The sequence below is a fragment of the Rhinolophus sinicus genome, chromosome 9, assembly GCF_057876585.1.
Source record: "Rhinolophus sinicus isolate RSI-liver-muscle chromosome 9, RSI-T2T, whole genome shotgun sequence".
Lineage (NCBI taxonomy): Eukaryota > Metazoa > Chordata > Mammalia > Chiroptera > Rhinolophidae > Rhinolophus > Rhinolophus sinicus.
Window position 1 is genome coordinate 6,193,302 of NC_142509.1, and position 16,125 is coordinate 6,209,426.

Genomic DNA, 16,125 nt, shown 5'->3' on the forward strand with positions numbered 1-16,125 from the left:
GGTCAACAGCAGAGCAGAGAATCTACATTGGGACAAGTAGTTCGAGTCTAGAGAAGGACCAGAAACCCGTGTCAGGTTGGAGAATAGGAGTGAAAACAATTTTTCAGCTATGTAAATACTAAATATTTAGAAGATCAACAACCCACTAACACATCAGCTATGCCTGAAACCTGCCCCAAAACTGCTGCCACTATTCTTACTGAAGAGATGGCAGGTCCTCTGACAGCCAATACAAAATGGTGGGTATAGTACATGCCAATCAACCAACGATGTGCCACAAATGCATAAGAGTGGATAAGATAAATTGCAGATAATTCTTGGGAAAAGCAATTCTGGAACACAGCTTTCTCATAGGAAAGAAAATATGCTGGATTTTTCCCTTAAGAGGGAAACTGGAAGTTGAACCGGAGTGCCCTCTGAGTGAGCAATCACCTGGCATGGGGTCCAGAGAGCTCTTTTGAGTAACAGGTAGTTATTTGACAGAAGGAAGAAGCAGAGATTGGGGGGTGAGGGAGGGATTCAGAGCAGCAAACAAGTGCAAGTGGACTGTGGTTTAAATTCCAAATGGTCATAAACTGGCAAGACATTGGAAAAGATTTTAGTGGGAACAACAGAAGGAGCAAAGGGACAGTGACTAAGGCCATTTCCAGAAACAGACATGAAAGTTATGGGGAATATGGTTGACAGTGTGGGATTAGATGTTGTTAAAATTCTCTTTGGCCACCCTTAACTCCAACAATTCTAACTTAACAATTCCACAATAAATTTAATAAAATTAAATTTAAAACAAAAATTAACAAGAAAAATTCTTCTATTTTCTTTATAATAAAAGTAATCAAGCAATTGATCCAAATTTCAGAATAATGTTGATACTAGAGAAAGTCTGACACAGTGTTATGCGAGAATTAGCAAAACTTATAAAACTAATTAAATTAAATGAGACTAGATTTCTGCAAATAGTTAATTACATATAATCACAGGATTTGGTCAAGGCTCTCTAATGTATCAATGTAAATGAAGCTTTGAAAGCAGTTCTCTTTGAAAATTAATTGGGTGGTTTAAAGAAAGAAAAAAAATTGTCTTTAAAACAAGAAAGTCCAGTATTTGGTAAATCTGACAAAGATATAAGAAGTGTCTTATTAAAAGGTCATTTGAACTGTCAAAGTGTAAAGGTAGCCAAGAAAAATAATCAGGATGCCAGAAAGCAGCCCAATTACCAGGAGGCCTTCATGTTCACAGTGGACATTCTAAGCACGGGTCTGTTTTTGCTCACATCTACTCTTTCCTTTTACCTTCCGAGTTCTAATTGCCTCATACCTTAATTACTTCAAGAATCTATTGATTGGGTATGTCTTTCCCACTCATATTCATCCCACACATGCATTCCAGAATGTTCTTATGAATAGATTAATTTCATCATATCTTCCTCATTAAAAACTTTCTGTTTTTTAAGTAGCTCTCCACTACTTGGGAAATAAAAACCCAAACCTTGGCTTTCATGACTTGCCCTAAAGATTCAACTTACATTTTCTTTCTTTCCCTCGCCAACCCCCAAAGCACAATTAAACAAGCGTAAACAGCTCCCACATAGATTCTGTACTTTTCCTGTTCCTGGTTCTTTCCTGTCTGAAACTGACATTCTTGGTTCTTTTTAAATATTATACATTTTCATAAAAGCTTAATTTGAATTCCTACAATTTCCCTGAATCCCTTCCTATTTTATCTCTCTTTCCAGCTCATTCTCTCTTCTACAGACCTATCATTACCTTGCACTACAGCTATTAAATAAGGCCTTTGAAGGCAGAAACACATTTTACACTTTATAGTATACCCACACCCTGTAGCAGTGCCCAGCACAGTTCCTTGCAGAAAGTATGCATTTACAAAATAAAATATTTGTCATAGCTAAAGATGCACATATTGGTCTCTCTAAACACTGATGTGTAGTTAACAAAATATCTTGGATATTTTCTCTATAGAGGTGAGAGGACAGAGTAATGTAATGATCATTTATAACAGGGTTCTCTGAAAAGTCTCCATATTTGAATATTACTTTAAATCTACTTTTATAAATCATAAACAATGCTTGGTTTGCAAAGCTATTAGTAATTTAACGGGCCTATTTTTGAAAAGTCATTTTGGTCAAGGAGAGGTTTTTTATTATTATTCCAAAATCTAGTTAAATGTTTAATTAAATATAATAAAAAAATTTTAAATAGTTGTAAAGGCTTAATTAGAAAGATAAAAACTTTAGTAGAACTTGGGATGGTACAGAAAGGGGTAAGTTTTATCAATGCAGTGATTAAAAACATTTAAAAAGAGGAGTAACTTCAAAAAAGAAAAAACACAGGTAGAAAAAAATAAAGTATTTACCAGGAAGGGTTATAAAAAACGTTGAATACCATTCCAGACCACATGCTTCTAAAAAAGAAAACAACAACAAATATTCAAAGTTCCAGATAACCCCAGCCCTTGATATTCAGGTAGCTGAGAAGTGCAGGTACACTTTAAATTACAGCTTAGGAGCAAAGTTTTCCTAATACTCATTTGATCATGACCTATATTCTGAGCTGTGCTACAAAGGAAGCATGGCCCACAGAACCTTCTGCATCTTTAGCTGAGGTGCAGAGGACAGAAAAAGGTAAGAGGACATTTTCTCTCCATTGCTCTTTTCTCACACCTTTGCTTTATAATGAGGAAAAAGCCTCCATGGAAGCACCCAGACGCCGGGAAGAGGATCTGGGGAATCAGCAAAATGCAGACAAATCAAAACGACGTGGATTTGAGAGGATTGTGGTTTGGTGGTGCATCTTCATTGGTCACCTTTCTGCATCAGGAAAACAAGACAGTACGTCCTCTTGTGACACCCCCAACACAGCAGCTCCTCCAGTTCTGAGGACTCTGTCCCGGTCCTACAGCTGACTCTGCTGCCAGCACACAGAGTGAAGGGTCCACCTGGAAGAGTGCCATCCGTAGATCTAATCCATGATTCATTTGTAACAGAATCGTCCACATGGAGCCATCCAATACAATTCGAGTGGCACATTAAACAGCACAGCAGAACACCAAGCGTGGGTGCTACTCCTGAAGCAGGCTACGCGAGATCAGCATCCTCATCACTTCATTGCTGCCTGAAAGAACAAGCAAGAATGAAGGATTCAGTGTGCAGTCTGGGCGCTCAGTAAAGCTCTGACCAGAGTGCTCCAGGCCTAGCTCATGGATGCAAATTACAACTGGTGCTTTCACCCTTGCGAGGGATGGGATTATCACAGACTTCTCTTCAAAGTACAGAAAAATGTCAGAAAGTGAGGAATAAACTTACTTAAAAAAAAGAAAAAACAAAAAATTCTCCTGATGGTAAAAATGCTTATTTTAGGTAAAAGAAACAAACAAAAAACCAAAAAGCAATATAAAATGGTATATAGTATAATTCTATTTTTAAAAAACATACTTACAAAAGCATAAAGACCAAAGGGAGGTATTTTCGGACTTAAGGAGACCAACCTTGCTGTCCATGGACACCGCCAAGTAAGCATTGCTAAATCTCCCCTCACACAGCTGTCCTGTCTGAGGCAGAGTCTCCCAAAGAGCCTGAACAGCTGCGGAAGCTCTTCATCGGGGGTTTGAGCTTTGAAACAACCGATGAGAGTCTGAGGAGCCATCTTGAGCAACGGGAAATGCTCACAGACTGTGTGGTGATGAGAGACCCAAACACCAAGCGCTCCACAGGCTTTGGGTTTGTCACCTATGCCACTGGCGGGAGTGGATGCAGCCATGAACGCAAGGCCACACAAGGTGGATGGAAGAGTTGTGGGACCAAAGAGGGCTGTCTCAAGAGAAGATTCTTAAAGACCTGGTGCCCACTTAACTGTGAAAAAGATTTTTGCTGATGGTATTAAAGAAGACACTGCAGAACATCACCTAAGAGATGATTTTGAACACTGTGGGAAAATTGAAGTGACTGAAATCGTGACTGACCAAGGCAGTGGCGAGAAGAGAGGCTTTGCTTTTGCAACCTTTGATGACCATGCCTCTGTAGACAAAATTGTCATTCAGAAGAAATACCACACTACGAATGGCCACAATTGTGAAGTAAGGAAAGCCCTGTCTAAGCAGAAGATGGCTGGTGCTTCATCCAGCCAAAGAGGTCGACGTGGTTCTGGAAACTTCAGTGGTGGTCAGGAGGTGGTTTTGGTGGGGATGACAACTTTGGTCGCGGAGGAAACTTCAGTGCTCGAGGTGGCTTTGGTGGCAGTTGTAATGGTGGAGGATACGGTGGCAGTGGGGATGGCTGCAACAGATTTGCTAATGATGGAAGCAATTTTGGAGGTGGTGGAAACTACAACAATTTTGGCAATTACAACAATCAATTTTCAAATTTTGATCCCATGAAATGAGGAAACTTTGGAGGTAGAAGTTTTGGCCCTATGGTGGTGGAGGCCAATACTTTGCCAAACCACAAAACCAAGCTGGCTATGGCGGTTCCAGCAGCAGCCAGTAGCTATGGCAGAGGCAGCAGGTTTTAATTACTGCCAGGAAACAAAGCTTAGCAGGACGGGAGAGCCAGAGACGTGACAGGGAAGCTATAGGTTACAACAGATTTGTGAACTCAGCCAAGCACAGTGGTGGCAGGGCCTCGCTGCTACAAAGAAGACATGTTTTAGACAGTACTCATGTGTATGGGCAAAAACTCAAGGACTGTATTTATGACTAATTGTATAACAGATTATTTTAGTTTTTGTTCTGTGGAAAGTAGAAAGCATTCCAACAAAGGGTTTTAATGTAGTTTTTTTTTTTGCACCCATGCTGCTTTTGATTGCTAAATATAATAATCTGATCGTGACATGGAATAAATGTGTCTTTAAAAAAAATGGAGTCCAAAGTATTAATTCTTGATGTGGAATCATGAGGAATTTTTTTTTTTTACTTTTCCTATATTTTATAATTTTCAACAATAAACCAATTTATTTAGTAGCCAGAAAACTCAATTTTAAAGAAAAAACAAAAATATTTTCCCTGAAAAGAGGGGGTCAATTGCCTGCTTCATTTTGACAATGGCCTTTAATGCAAAGAGAAATATGAACTCCCATAAGGGATGAGTAATCACACATCTCAAGTAAAATCAAATCTAAAATTTCAGATTTATTTAATAACAAAGACCATGATGAAACAAAGTGATAAAAACCAGCGCCCCAATTTTTCCACAAGTAGATGATGGTGTAGCCTGACATACAAGGTGTGATAAAAAACTAAGGTGAATGTTTAAATAAGAAAAAAATTATTACGGTAAAAAACGCATTGCCATTAACCCCCCTCAGAATACTCCCCCTCGCTTTGCACACACTTATCCCATCGCTCTTGCCACTTTCTGAAGCAGTTCTGGAAGCTCTCTTTCATGAGTGTCTTTGGTTGTGCTGTTGTGGCTGCCTCAATGTCCTGAATCATTTTGACTTTAGGGAAGAGCCAGAAGTTGCACGGTGCCAGATCCGGTAAATGAGATGAATGAGGACACACTGTAACGTTTTTATTGACAGAACTCGCTGTACCAGAAGCGATGTGTGACACAAAGCGTTGTCATGATGGAGGATGATTTACGACACACTTTAAAACACATCTTTTCTCAACCGTAGCTCACACCTGATTGACTGCACCGAACAAGTTGAAACTTGTCACACACTGTTACTAATGTTCGATGGGCCACTTTCTGTACTAAAGATCCCTGCCTTTCCATTGGATGGCACTTGGCAGAAGCATTCACTGTATTTCGTGGTCACAACGGAAAGGCTTCGTGTCACAAATTGCATCTGATATGGCAATTTCTGTCAAATAAAAACATTACGGTGTGTCCTCATCTACTTTATTCACTGGATCTGGCACCCTGTGACTTCTGGCTCTTCCCCAAAGTCAAAATGATTCAGGACATGGAGGCAGCCATGACAGCACAACTAAAGATACTCACAAAAGGACTTCCAGAACTGGTTCAGAAAGTGGCAAGAATGATGGGATAAGTGTGTTCGAAGCAAGGGGGAGTATTTTGAGGGGGATTAAAAGCAATGTGTCTTTTACTATAGTAAGTTTTTTTTTATTTAAACATTCACCATAGTTTCTGATCACACCTCATAAACGTATCTAGCTCTTCTTATTTGTTCTAATAGGGTTAAAAGACAGAGAGGTACAATGAAGGTGAAGTTTCTTACACTCATAATACTGGGTGAAAAAGCAATTGCAAGAGGAGCAGAAGGAGTAAGACTATAGGGAATTAATTTGAGCACTAGCACTTGAGCTTACAAACATATTTTAGGCATGAGGTTTGCAGCAGAAAGCAGAGACTAAGCTTTAGAAGCCTGTGGTTTGAACACAACACCAGAGCAGTGAGTCTCAGAGTGTGGTTCTCAGACAAACAGCAGTAGTCTCACTTGAAAACTTGTTAGCGATGCAAATTCTCAGGCCCACCCAAGACCCACTGAGTCAGAAACTCTGGGGATGGGGCCCAGCAATGTTTTCACAAGCCTTCTAAGTGGTCTGATGTGTGCTCAGTTTTGAGAAGGATGCTTTGAAGGCAGCAGGGAGGCCCGTGCTCACAGGCTTCTCCAACTATGTCCCATTAAAGCTACCCCACATTATTTTACTGAAAATCACTTAGCTGAACCTTTGCCCCATCTGCTTTTCTTATAGCATAACAACCCCAGCTACTTATGCTAGCTGGAACATCAGACAAAATACCCATATACTGATTTATTTTACTGAAAAACCCATTAGCAATCCAATATCGACAGAGGTATCTTTTAGACCATCTGGCTGTGATAATCAATTTGCAGAGGCAGCTGGTGATCAAATTGGCTCACATTTGACCTATAAATTACTGTATATAGAAGTTTTGGGATTCCTGAGGACCAAGTACTTCAAAACAGTAAAGAATAATCACTGCTGTAGTTTTCAAAATTTTTCTCATATATTATCTCAGTTTGAGCCTTCTCTAAAATTTACAAAGAAAAAGAGCAGAAGTGGAGTGAATCGATGACTTCTTACTCCCAGGACCAAGTAGAGCCTCCTGACGCCCAGGCTAGTGCTCTGCGTATAGCACCAACAGTCCCTTCCAGAACAGGGTCAGGAGGGCAAAGGACAGAGGAGAAGGAAGCCAAAGACAGACAGGGCCTGGTGGAACCCTGAAAACACATCAGCATGGGGACAGACAGGCTGGGGCAAGTGGGGCTCCTGGAACTGTTCTGAAAGAAAGAGAATGATGTTCACCTTCTAGGATTTGATGGACCCTGGAGTCGCGCACATACTGCTGCACAGCATAGTCCTTCAGGTAGCCATAGCCTCCGTGCATCTGCAGGGCCTGGTTGCAGATCTGCAGGGACACAGGGATCAGGAACCTCTGATTTCAGGAAGACTGGAACAAGTAGCTTTGCTCTTCTTACCCTAGCTCCCAATCTGGCAGCCTGCTATAACCCACTATGAGAAACAAGAACCTACAGATGACCAGCCAAGCCAAAGAGGGGCCTCGTGTTCTCCGTGGTCAGAGTCAACAAGAGAAGTTCACCTACTTAACTTGTCAGTTCCCATCAGAAAGGCGAGACACACTGCTGCCTTTCTGACTCATTGTCTGCAGGGAAAAGCTACCGGCAATCACCTTGGCTGGGATTCTATGAAGCTAAGGTGCCATCTAGTGGCAACACAGCCTCAATGTGGAAATACAGAGGGTGCCAAAAAAATGTATACACAGTTTAAGAAAGGAAAAAAACCATTAAACTTGTAATAGTCAATATATACCGAAAACAAAAGATTAATACAAGTCATGTGTATATATTTTTTGGCGACCCCAGTAGTTTTGCCACTGACATTCAAAGAGGCATTGGGTTGCTCTGAACCTTCTTCCAAAGGTAGGTCCCACCTAGAACACAACCAAAGGACAGGGACAGAATGAAGTGTGCAATGGCACGGAATAGGTAAAAGGCCAGCTACGAGAGAGCACATGGAGGCTCTCAGGAGTTAACTTGTATCCTTACGCCCCAAGGCCATCCCTCCAGCATCTCGGCAGTTGACTTAAGGCTCTCAACACCCCTGGCCCTAACAGCTGCTCCCTATTCACCCAGGAGAAACAGGGCATGGTCACTTACAGCAAAACATTCATCGGTGGCAAAGAGCTTGGCCATGGAGCACAGGGCCACTGCATCTTCCCGCTCCTCCTGCAGAGCCATGGCCGCACTGCGGATCAGCAGTCGTGAGGCCACCAGCCTTGTCGCCATATCGGCCAGTTTGAATTGCAGGTACTGAAGCAAAAGGGGAGAAGAGAGCCAGACAAGATAGGTAGGCTTAGAGCAGCACATGATCTGGGGCTTCTCTGAGGTCCCTTTTCTCAGTGATGCTAAACTTCACAGCCTCCTGCCTCTTCTACAAGAAAAATGTACCACCTTATAAGTTCCAAGTCTACTTCACTTGCCGTGCACTTCACTATTACCTCTGGAAAAAGGTTACTGATGGAAACAGAGCATGAGTTCTGGCTAAGATGGGGGCAGAACTCCCCACTCTCCCGAAGAACGTGGGCCACAGAGCAGGTCTTATGCAGAGTGGGAAGCAAATGCAGAGACACCTGGACAGTTACCTGCTTACTGGCCAGAGGCTCTCCAAACTGCTTCCGGACATTGAGGTGGTCTCGGGTGAGGATGACTGAAGCATGAGCAGCCCCCAGAGAACAGGAAGCTAGAAAGGAAGAGTGTCAACACTTCAGCTGAGCCGGAAGGATGGTGCTGCTTGCCCCAGCCCACTGCCCTCCCTGCCCTATCATTTCATGTTCTCACCAACATTGATCCTCCCTCCGTTCAGTCCTTTCATGGCGATGAGGAAGCCCTGCCCCTCCTTTCCAATTCTGTTGGCCGCAGGGACAGCACAGTCTTCAAAGATCACGGCTCGGGTTGGCTGTGAGTTCCACCCCACCTGGTAAAAATCAGGGACTGTATGCCTGCTCAACCATTCACCACTCAGGGCAGTGTTCTCGTTTGACAAAAGTCTGTGAAGTATAGGTTCCATTATCCTGAGATTTAGACCCTTGAGAACTTAAAATGAGGGGAAAAATAAAAGTTCAGAGTTAAATATCTGTCAACTCTGACAGATTTTTTTTTTTCCAGCTAAACATTTTTTAACAGAGTAAGAGCATCTACTTTCTAATGTCTACTCTAGCAGATTAACCTACTCATAAACATTTCTCACACTTTCTTGTAGGATTGGGGCAGGACTGACCTCATTTTTGGTGCCTCTATGAGTACATTGTTTTATTAAAAAACATAGGAAATGTAAGAATTACCTGGATTATTTGTCCTTACATAAGGACAATATAAAAACTATTACAAACAATAGCCACATTTCTCCTTTCAAAAGCTTAGTGTTCTTCTAAGATGTTATGAGTAACATTCACCATGTTGTAATACCTAGACAAGCATGAATCTGCAGAGAGATCCAGTGCTGGCATCAGGTCCTAAGGCAATTATGTGCATCTTTTCCTAACTTGGCTTTCAGTGATATCACATTGGCTACCTGAAATCAGCCATGATGGGAGCATTTATACTACAGAAATTGGCAAACACTACTGGTAAACTATGAGGGGTTTTTGGTTTTCCTACTAGAGACCTGACTTACTGGGACATCCTGAAATACATCAGTCACAAGCCCAGAGAAAATTTTGAATACCTAAGATGCAGTCCATGTCATCCGACCAACTAGCTGTATTTTCAATCTTTGGCCAAATCACTTGGTTTTTTTGTGGCCTTGGTTTTCCCTTACATAAGGGAGTTGTACTAGAAAACCAGCAGAGCCACTTTCTTCAAATAAAATCTTCCAAATTTTCATATATAAATAGATTAAGGCTCTCAATACTTGACACTTTCATCTCCTCTTCCAGGTACTCTCCAAGGCTTCAAAGAACTCTGAGAGTTGGTGATGCAGATTTTAAAACCGCAAGACTATATAAAATCTCCCAGTTCCTTTAGAGCTCTGAAAACACTACTGCCTTCACATCACCATCACTTCCTTATATAAAAACACTCAATAGCTCCCTTTTGTTGGGAAGATAAACTTTATTCCTCAGCCTTTTATTTAAGGCCTTGTAAATGTGGCCCAATCTTTCCTTACCAGCCTTCTCTTCTATAGGTCACCTATAAGTATTCTCCACCCGTCAAGCTGGTCTATACACTGTACTACTGGGTTTTTACACCTATACTTTTGTTTATTCTGCTCCCTCCACCACGAATATTCCCCATCCCCAAACTCCATCAGTCTAGCTTAAATGAAGCCTCCTGAGGCCTTCCCAGTCGCTTGAGCCAGCAGTGACCTTGTTCTCTTTCAGGCTCTCAGTCTCACCGTAAGTCTGAAACCTTCCAATACTGGCCTGTATTTTCACTGGCCTATAAATTCACAGGTGTCTACCTGTGAATTTATCTACCCAATTAGAAGATAAACACCTGAAAGCAAGAATGGAACAGAAAGCTCTGACCTTAATAGTATTTAACGACAAAAGAACCAAATACAAATAGCTGCCACCTCAGACCTTCTGCCTTTTAACCCCTTACTGTGAAAACACCTTCTTCCCTATGCAGAGAGAACTACTCCATCCCTAATCCAAGCAGAGCCCCCGGGAAGCTGAAGCCGGTGAGGACAGATGGCCACTCTTCCTTTGGAACCCCCGACACCCCTGGACCACTACCACTAGAGCCCATTCCTATTGTCAGTCTTGTCTTGGGTCCCACATATTATCTTCATATTCTCTTCTAAGAGGCCTCACTCCACCCCTCCCAGGAGAAAACTCATTCTTCTCTACAATACTTTGATTAAATTGTCACATAATTTTACAGGATCCAGTTATACTGATTGAAGTTTTAATGTGATGATTGTTTCAACGATAATATTGAAGACAAAGCAAGTCCTCATTACTTTCCCATAAAGTCAATGCACAGCTGGTGGTAAAGCTCTCAGCTGTATAATGCATGTGCCAAGTCAAAGCACATGCTTGCAGGAAACAGGCCTTGGAGCAGGGACAGAGAAAAGCCAGTTGCTCAGGTTATCAGAACAGCCAAATCAACCATGAGGATCAGTGGGTGACTCCTCACCCTGACCTGTAAGGCTCTACCTACCGCTCTACCTTCATCCCACACCTTTCTCTTCTTTGCTCACTACCCTTGGGTCATACTGAACTATTTTTGGTTGCTCAAATAGGCTAATCTTATTCCCATCTCAGGCCCCTAGTTTCTGCTGTTGTCTCTGCCCAGAATTTTTCTCACAGTTGGCTCCTTCTAACACTTTAGATCTCATTTCAAATGTCCTGGCCTCACTGCGTGCTCCCTATCTAAAGAAGCTCTCCTCAATCAGTGTCATATCACCCTGTTTTATTTCCTTCCTACGTAGCACTGAGCACTAATGGAGGCCTAAGAGGCCTCACTTCCACCCCTCCCAGGAGAAAACTCATTCTTCTATACAAAACCTTTGATTAAATTGTCACAATTTTACAGGATACCGTTTTTCTTCATGTCTCTTGTCTGTCCCTGCTTACTAAAATGTCAGTTCCATGATGGCAGAGCATGTCTGTCCTGTCCACTGCTCTGTCATTGTTACTTAGAAGAGTGCTGGGCACACAGGGGGCACTCACCAGCTGTAGAATGAATGAAGAGACGTCCTTCCAAATTTCTCTTATGTTAAAAAATGTATAAAGCAAAACTAATAATTAAAAAAGAAAATATATATGTTTAAAAGCGAGAGGAGAGAAATAGAAAATGAAGGGAAGAAAAGATACACTTCTGTTAATGGAACTTATTTGCAATTTTTCTCCAGGCACCAAACTTGTTAGCTTTGGTATTCTGTTAACAGATACCACAAATATTTAGGTGGATACTACTTCTGTGTGTTGAAGCAATCATCACATTAAAACCTGAATCAGTATAACTGGATCCTGTAAAGAGTACATAAGTCAGTCTGTGTCTTAGAATCCAAAACAGACATTCCTCGGATCAAAAAATTCTATAGCTAAATATCTTATATATCATACCTAGGATAAACGTCTGACATACATAAGACAGCATTAAGTCTTATAATCCTAAACAAGTCTGGTAGCGACTTTTGTATTAATCCCAGAGTTAGCATGGGCTTTGCACACAGTAGATATCCAGTAAATACCTGTTATGCTACAAGAGGTATTAAAACTAATCAAAACTCCTTGGCAGTTACAAATAATCAGGAAGGGTCATGCAAAGAAATCTGGAAACCCTAGGAGTTATGACAGAAGTATATTTAGGGGTTATTTCATTACCTGACGTCTCTCCCAAAGTCCTAACTCTAAAAGTGCACATTGGAGGTAGGTGACTGTTCTGTTCATTTAGCCTAATAAATCTTAACAGGTCTCACCCTCATCACCAGCTAGTCACACAATCACAGTTCTGCTGTTCATGGCCTGGCTATGAGATGTCTTAGTCCTAGAAATGTCTTCTCAAAGCACCCATGGACACACTCTCCCTCTTACATCACTGAGATATCCACAATTATCAATGAGTTTTCCTTTATTTTTATTTAAAGAAAAAATGTTGGCCACATGCCTATCATTCCTAAGACATCTAGTCAACACCAAATCGTCTGTAAGTATTTCTTCCTGCGATAACTAAATAAGACGCTGGATAAGAAACACAGGACAAAGGTGGAGGCAGGAGAGATGACAGAGAAATCACTCACACTGAAACAACAGGCAGCTTGTAGAAATGACTGGCACTTTTGCTAGTGGTCTAGGGTTTCGTTAACGATGCTCTGTTCTGTTTTACATGTACTTGTCAAAATTCTACTAGAAGAAATTGCCACCAAACAAGTTAGATAGTATGCGAACCTATTTCCTGAAACAGAGCAGAACGTGGTCTGGCAGGTGGGAGAGTCTCATAACTTGAATTACTTCCCGACAACAGCCACTTACCTTCTTTTCCTTTTTGCCAAAGCTCAGGCCAGGGGTCCCCTTCTCAACAACTATGCATGAGATGCCTTTGGGGCCTGGTCCTCCTGTTCGGCACATGACTACATAGATGTCTGATTCACCTCCACCGCTGATGAAGGCCTGTGAGGGTGGAGAGGTGGTGAACAGGGATCAGGGACTGCACCAGTTTCCCGAGCCTAGCATCTGGGAAAATACTTGAGGTCCTCCCGACAAAAGGACACTAAGAGATAGAATGGCACAGAGAAACTAAGAAGGGGTAAAAAGAGTCTGCATTGACTGAGGAATCAGTGATCTAGCTGATGAGACTACAAAAGGGATAGACAAAAATGAAAAAAATATCTGGAATCAGATCAAAAGAGACAGAAACAGTGAAGGTAAATAAAGGGAAATTGGTCAGAGGTTCTCTGCCCAACACGTAAAAACCCTATGGGAATATTAACTCGCAGATAGCAAGGATCCAGGCGATGTTAGCAGGAAGATGGAAACAGTCTCCAAGCTGTTCTGGGAGGAGAGCTCTCTGGTACCTTGGAGCCATTGAGGATGTAATGATCTCCTTGTCGTTTAGCTGAGGTCAAAAGGGAGGCAGCATCGCTCCCGCTTCCTAAAGCAGGGATCAGAGAGGAAACAGAGGGTGGGGGAGAACGTCAGTGAAGTTAGGGGAGCCCCAGCACAGTCCCTTATAACATACAGCTCAGAGTTTGACACTTTAAAATCCAGACAGCTGAAGTAACTCTGTACTTGGTAAAAACTGCACATCGCAATCAGACCATCTTCCATCTCTCACCACAGTAACTTGCAGTTAGCTTCCTGCAAAGAGCCTGGAGAGACTCTGCCCTAGAGATCTCTTAGTCTTGTGACGTCTAATCATAAGAATCTGTTACTCTACAACTAAACCTCAGGGCAAACAATGGTTATACGTATCAATGGGCTAAGGAGTGCTCAGTGACTTCACGTGGGTACCATCTCACCTGCAGTGTGGCAAACCCACCTGGCTCAGTGAGGCAGTAGGAAGCAAACTTCTGCATGGTACAGAGTGGTGGGCAAAATTTGTGCCTCTGTTCCTCATTTCCAAAGGTATCGATCATCCAGGCACACATGCTGACAGGGACAGCAAGAACAAAAGACATTCACAGAGATTAAGATGGGAAAGAAAAGGACATTTGAAGGGGGAGGGGATGGGGAAAGAGAACAAAGGCAGAAAAGTAGAGAGAAGCAGAAGAGAGACTGGGAAGGGAAAAGTCACCACTGAGAAGATTCAACTGTAAAGAAAAAGCCTGGATTAAAACATATTCCTGGAACACGTACCCCCTAGAGATAACCAGGGCCAGGGTATTTCTCACTTGGATGTTCATGCTACTTCTAGTGACGTTAAGTGAGCTCCCTAAAAATCAAAGAGTTTTTCGTACTTTCCCAGTTCCTGGAGGTTTCACCTTTGGGTTGAGGAAAAGGGCCCTGACCACTACTGGGGAAGTCTGGTACCACTCAATCTAGATTTTGGAAGAAGGCAGGCAGACAGACAAGATTCTCTGAGCAACATACAAGATTCAAGTGCAACAGGCAGCAGCATTGAACTTTTAACTGTGTAGTTCTTCAAAGGCACTCAATCTGAAAGATAAATCTTTTCCCTATTTATCTGAAACTTCCCAGTCAACCCATGTGAGGACTTCACTGTGCTTTCCAAGCTTGGGCACTCACTTGTGGATGCTTATATAGGCTGTAGTGCTGGTGCAGCCTGTAGCCAAGGCTTCAAAGATGACAGAGGTATCAAGCCGTGACAGTCCAGACCCACCTACATCTGTTCGTACGTAGACCCCACCAAAGCCGAGCTGGGCTGCCTTCCGCATCACCTCCACTGGAAACACTTCCTATGTACAAAAGAGAACAGGGTCGCCAGTGAGTGGTTCTTAGATGGACTTTTCTAGAGGGCACAATGAGGGATTAAGATGTTTGCATTTGGGAGTAGGGATTCTCTTAACTTAATATGCCCATCTGTCATCTATACAGTGGTATCGCTTAAAATGCATTCTATAAGGACTGATTTTCTGGCATTGAAGTTTCTTTGTATTACCAATACACCTGCTTTGGTTTTAGGAGTGATCCAAATCTTTATACAATTAAAAAAAAAATACAGGTATCTTCAGGACGATAAGGATACCTTTCAGGAAAGGAATCATACCATTACCAGTACTCTCATTTGTAAGTGGAGAATAAGCACTGCCCAGTTAGGATTATGAGGAGATGAAGATGAAGCATTTGTTGGAACATCTAGCCACAAGCAAAACTCCTACCTTCTGGTCCCACTCTGCCATATTTGGAGCCATCTCCTGGGCAGCAAAGTCAAAGGCCACTTTTTGAAATTCTTTCTGTTCTTCATTTAGTCCCATGGAAGCTATGGACAAGATTGCATACATTCAGTTTCAGAACAGGGATCTGGGAAGAGTACCACAAACAAGAATTTCCATGAAGCTGGGACAGTGGCTCTACTACAGCATCTCCCATACACAGTACTATCTTTAGCATCCAGAGAATGACATCACCCACCATCAATCAGTTTCTTTGATACATCATCACCTTTCGCCTTCTTCCTTTACTCCCAAGGGGATTGGCTGACTTTATTTACCTCCTAGTTATTCTTTAAATACTCTTCTTTACCTCTTCCTCCTCATTAACCCACATATAAAAAAATGATAAACACACACCGACCCTCAAATTAAACATTTTTCTTTTTCCTTTAGGCTGTCCTACCTTTTCTGTATTTCTATCCTGGGAAAATCCTATCTACGTATATCTGTCTATAGCTGTCTACCTGTACCAACATTCATTTTTAAAAGATCAACTGGGAAAGAAAGGTACACATACGATGTGTGATCATGTTCAAATATATACATATATATTTAAACTGTATATATATATATACTACATATATATAAAGTGTATATATATATATACTGTATATGTATATATATAAACTGTACATATATATTATATTACTGTAATATATATAAATTACAGTAAAAGACATATTGCCATTAATCCCCCTCAGAACACTCCCCCTCACTTTGAACACACTTATCCCATCATTCTTGCTACTTTCTGAAGCATTTCTGGAAGTCCTCTTTCATGAGTGTCTTTAGTTGTGCTGTTGTGGCTGCCTTGATGTC

The 16,125-nt window shown here is 41.7% G+C and overlaps 1 protein-coding gene and 1 pseudogene across 2 annotated transcripts in view; one reads left to right on the forward strand and one right to left on the reverse strand.

Moving 5' to 3' along the window:
* Nucleotides 1-2,136: 2,136 nt before the first annotated feature.
* ACAD8 (acyl-CoA dehydrogenase family member 8) overlaps nucleotides 2,137-16,125 on the reverse strand; it is a 31,821-nt gene continuing 17,832 nt past the window's right edge. The window contains exons 2-11 of one of the 2 annotated variants that reach the window (XM_019718833.3): nucleotides 15,253-15,353; nucleotides 14,660-14,829; nucleotides 13,953-14,062; nucleotides 13,489-13,565; nucleotides 12,947-13,084; nucleotides 8,805-8,940; nucleotides 8,609-8,706; nucleotides 8,124-8,276; nucleotides 7,252-7,354; nucleotides 2,137-3,131 (exon numbers count right to left, since the gene is read on the reverse strand). In XM_019718833.3, the coding sequence (XP_019574392.3) occupies nucleotides 3,079-3,131; nucleotides 7,252-7,354; nucleotides 8,124-8,276; nucleotides 8,609-8,706; nucleotides 8,805-8,940; nucleotides 12,947-13,084; nucleotides 13,489-13,565; nucleotides 13,953-14,062; nucleotides 14,660-14,829; nucleotides 15,253-15,353 (1,139 nt within the window). In that variant the 3' untranslated portion in view covers nucleotides 2,137-3,078. The remainder of the gene's footprint in view (nucleotides 3,132-7,251; nucleotides 7,355-8,123; nucleotides 8,277-8,608; nucleotides 8,707-8,804; nucleotides 8,941-12,946; nucleotides 13,085-13,488; nucleotides 13,566-13,952; nucleotides 14,063-14,659; nucleotides 14,830-15,252; nucleotides 15,354-16,125) is intronic. The other variant, XM_074321294.2, reaches the window with a different exon arrangement.
* On the forward strand, nucleotides 3,258-4,526 carry LOC109438773 (heterogeneous nuclear ribonucleoprotein A1-like; annotated as a pseudogene).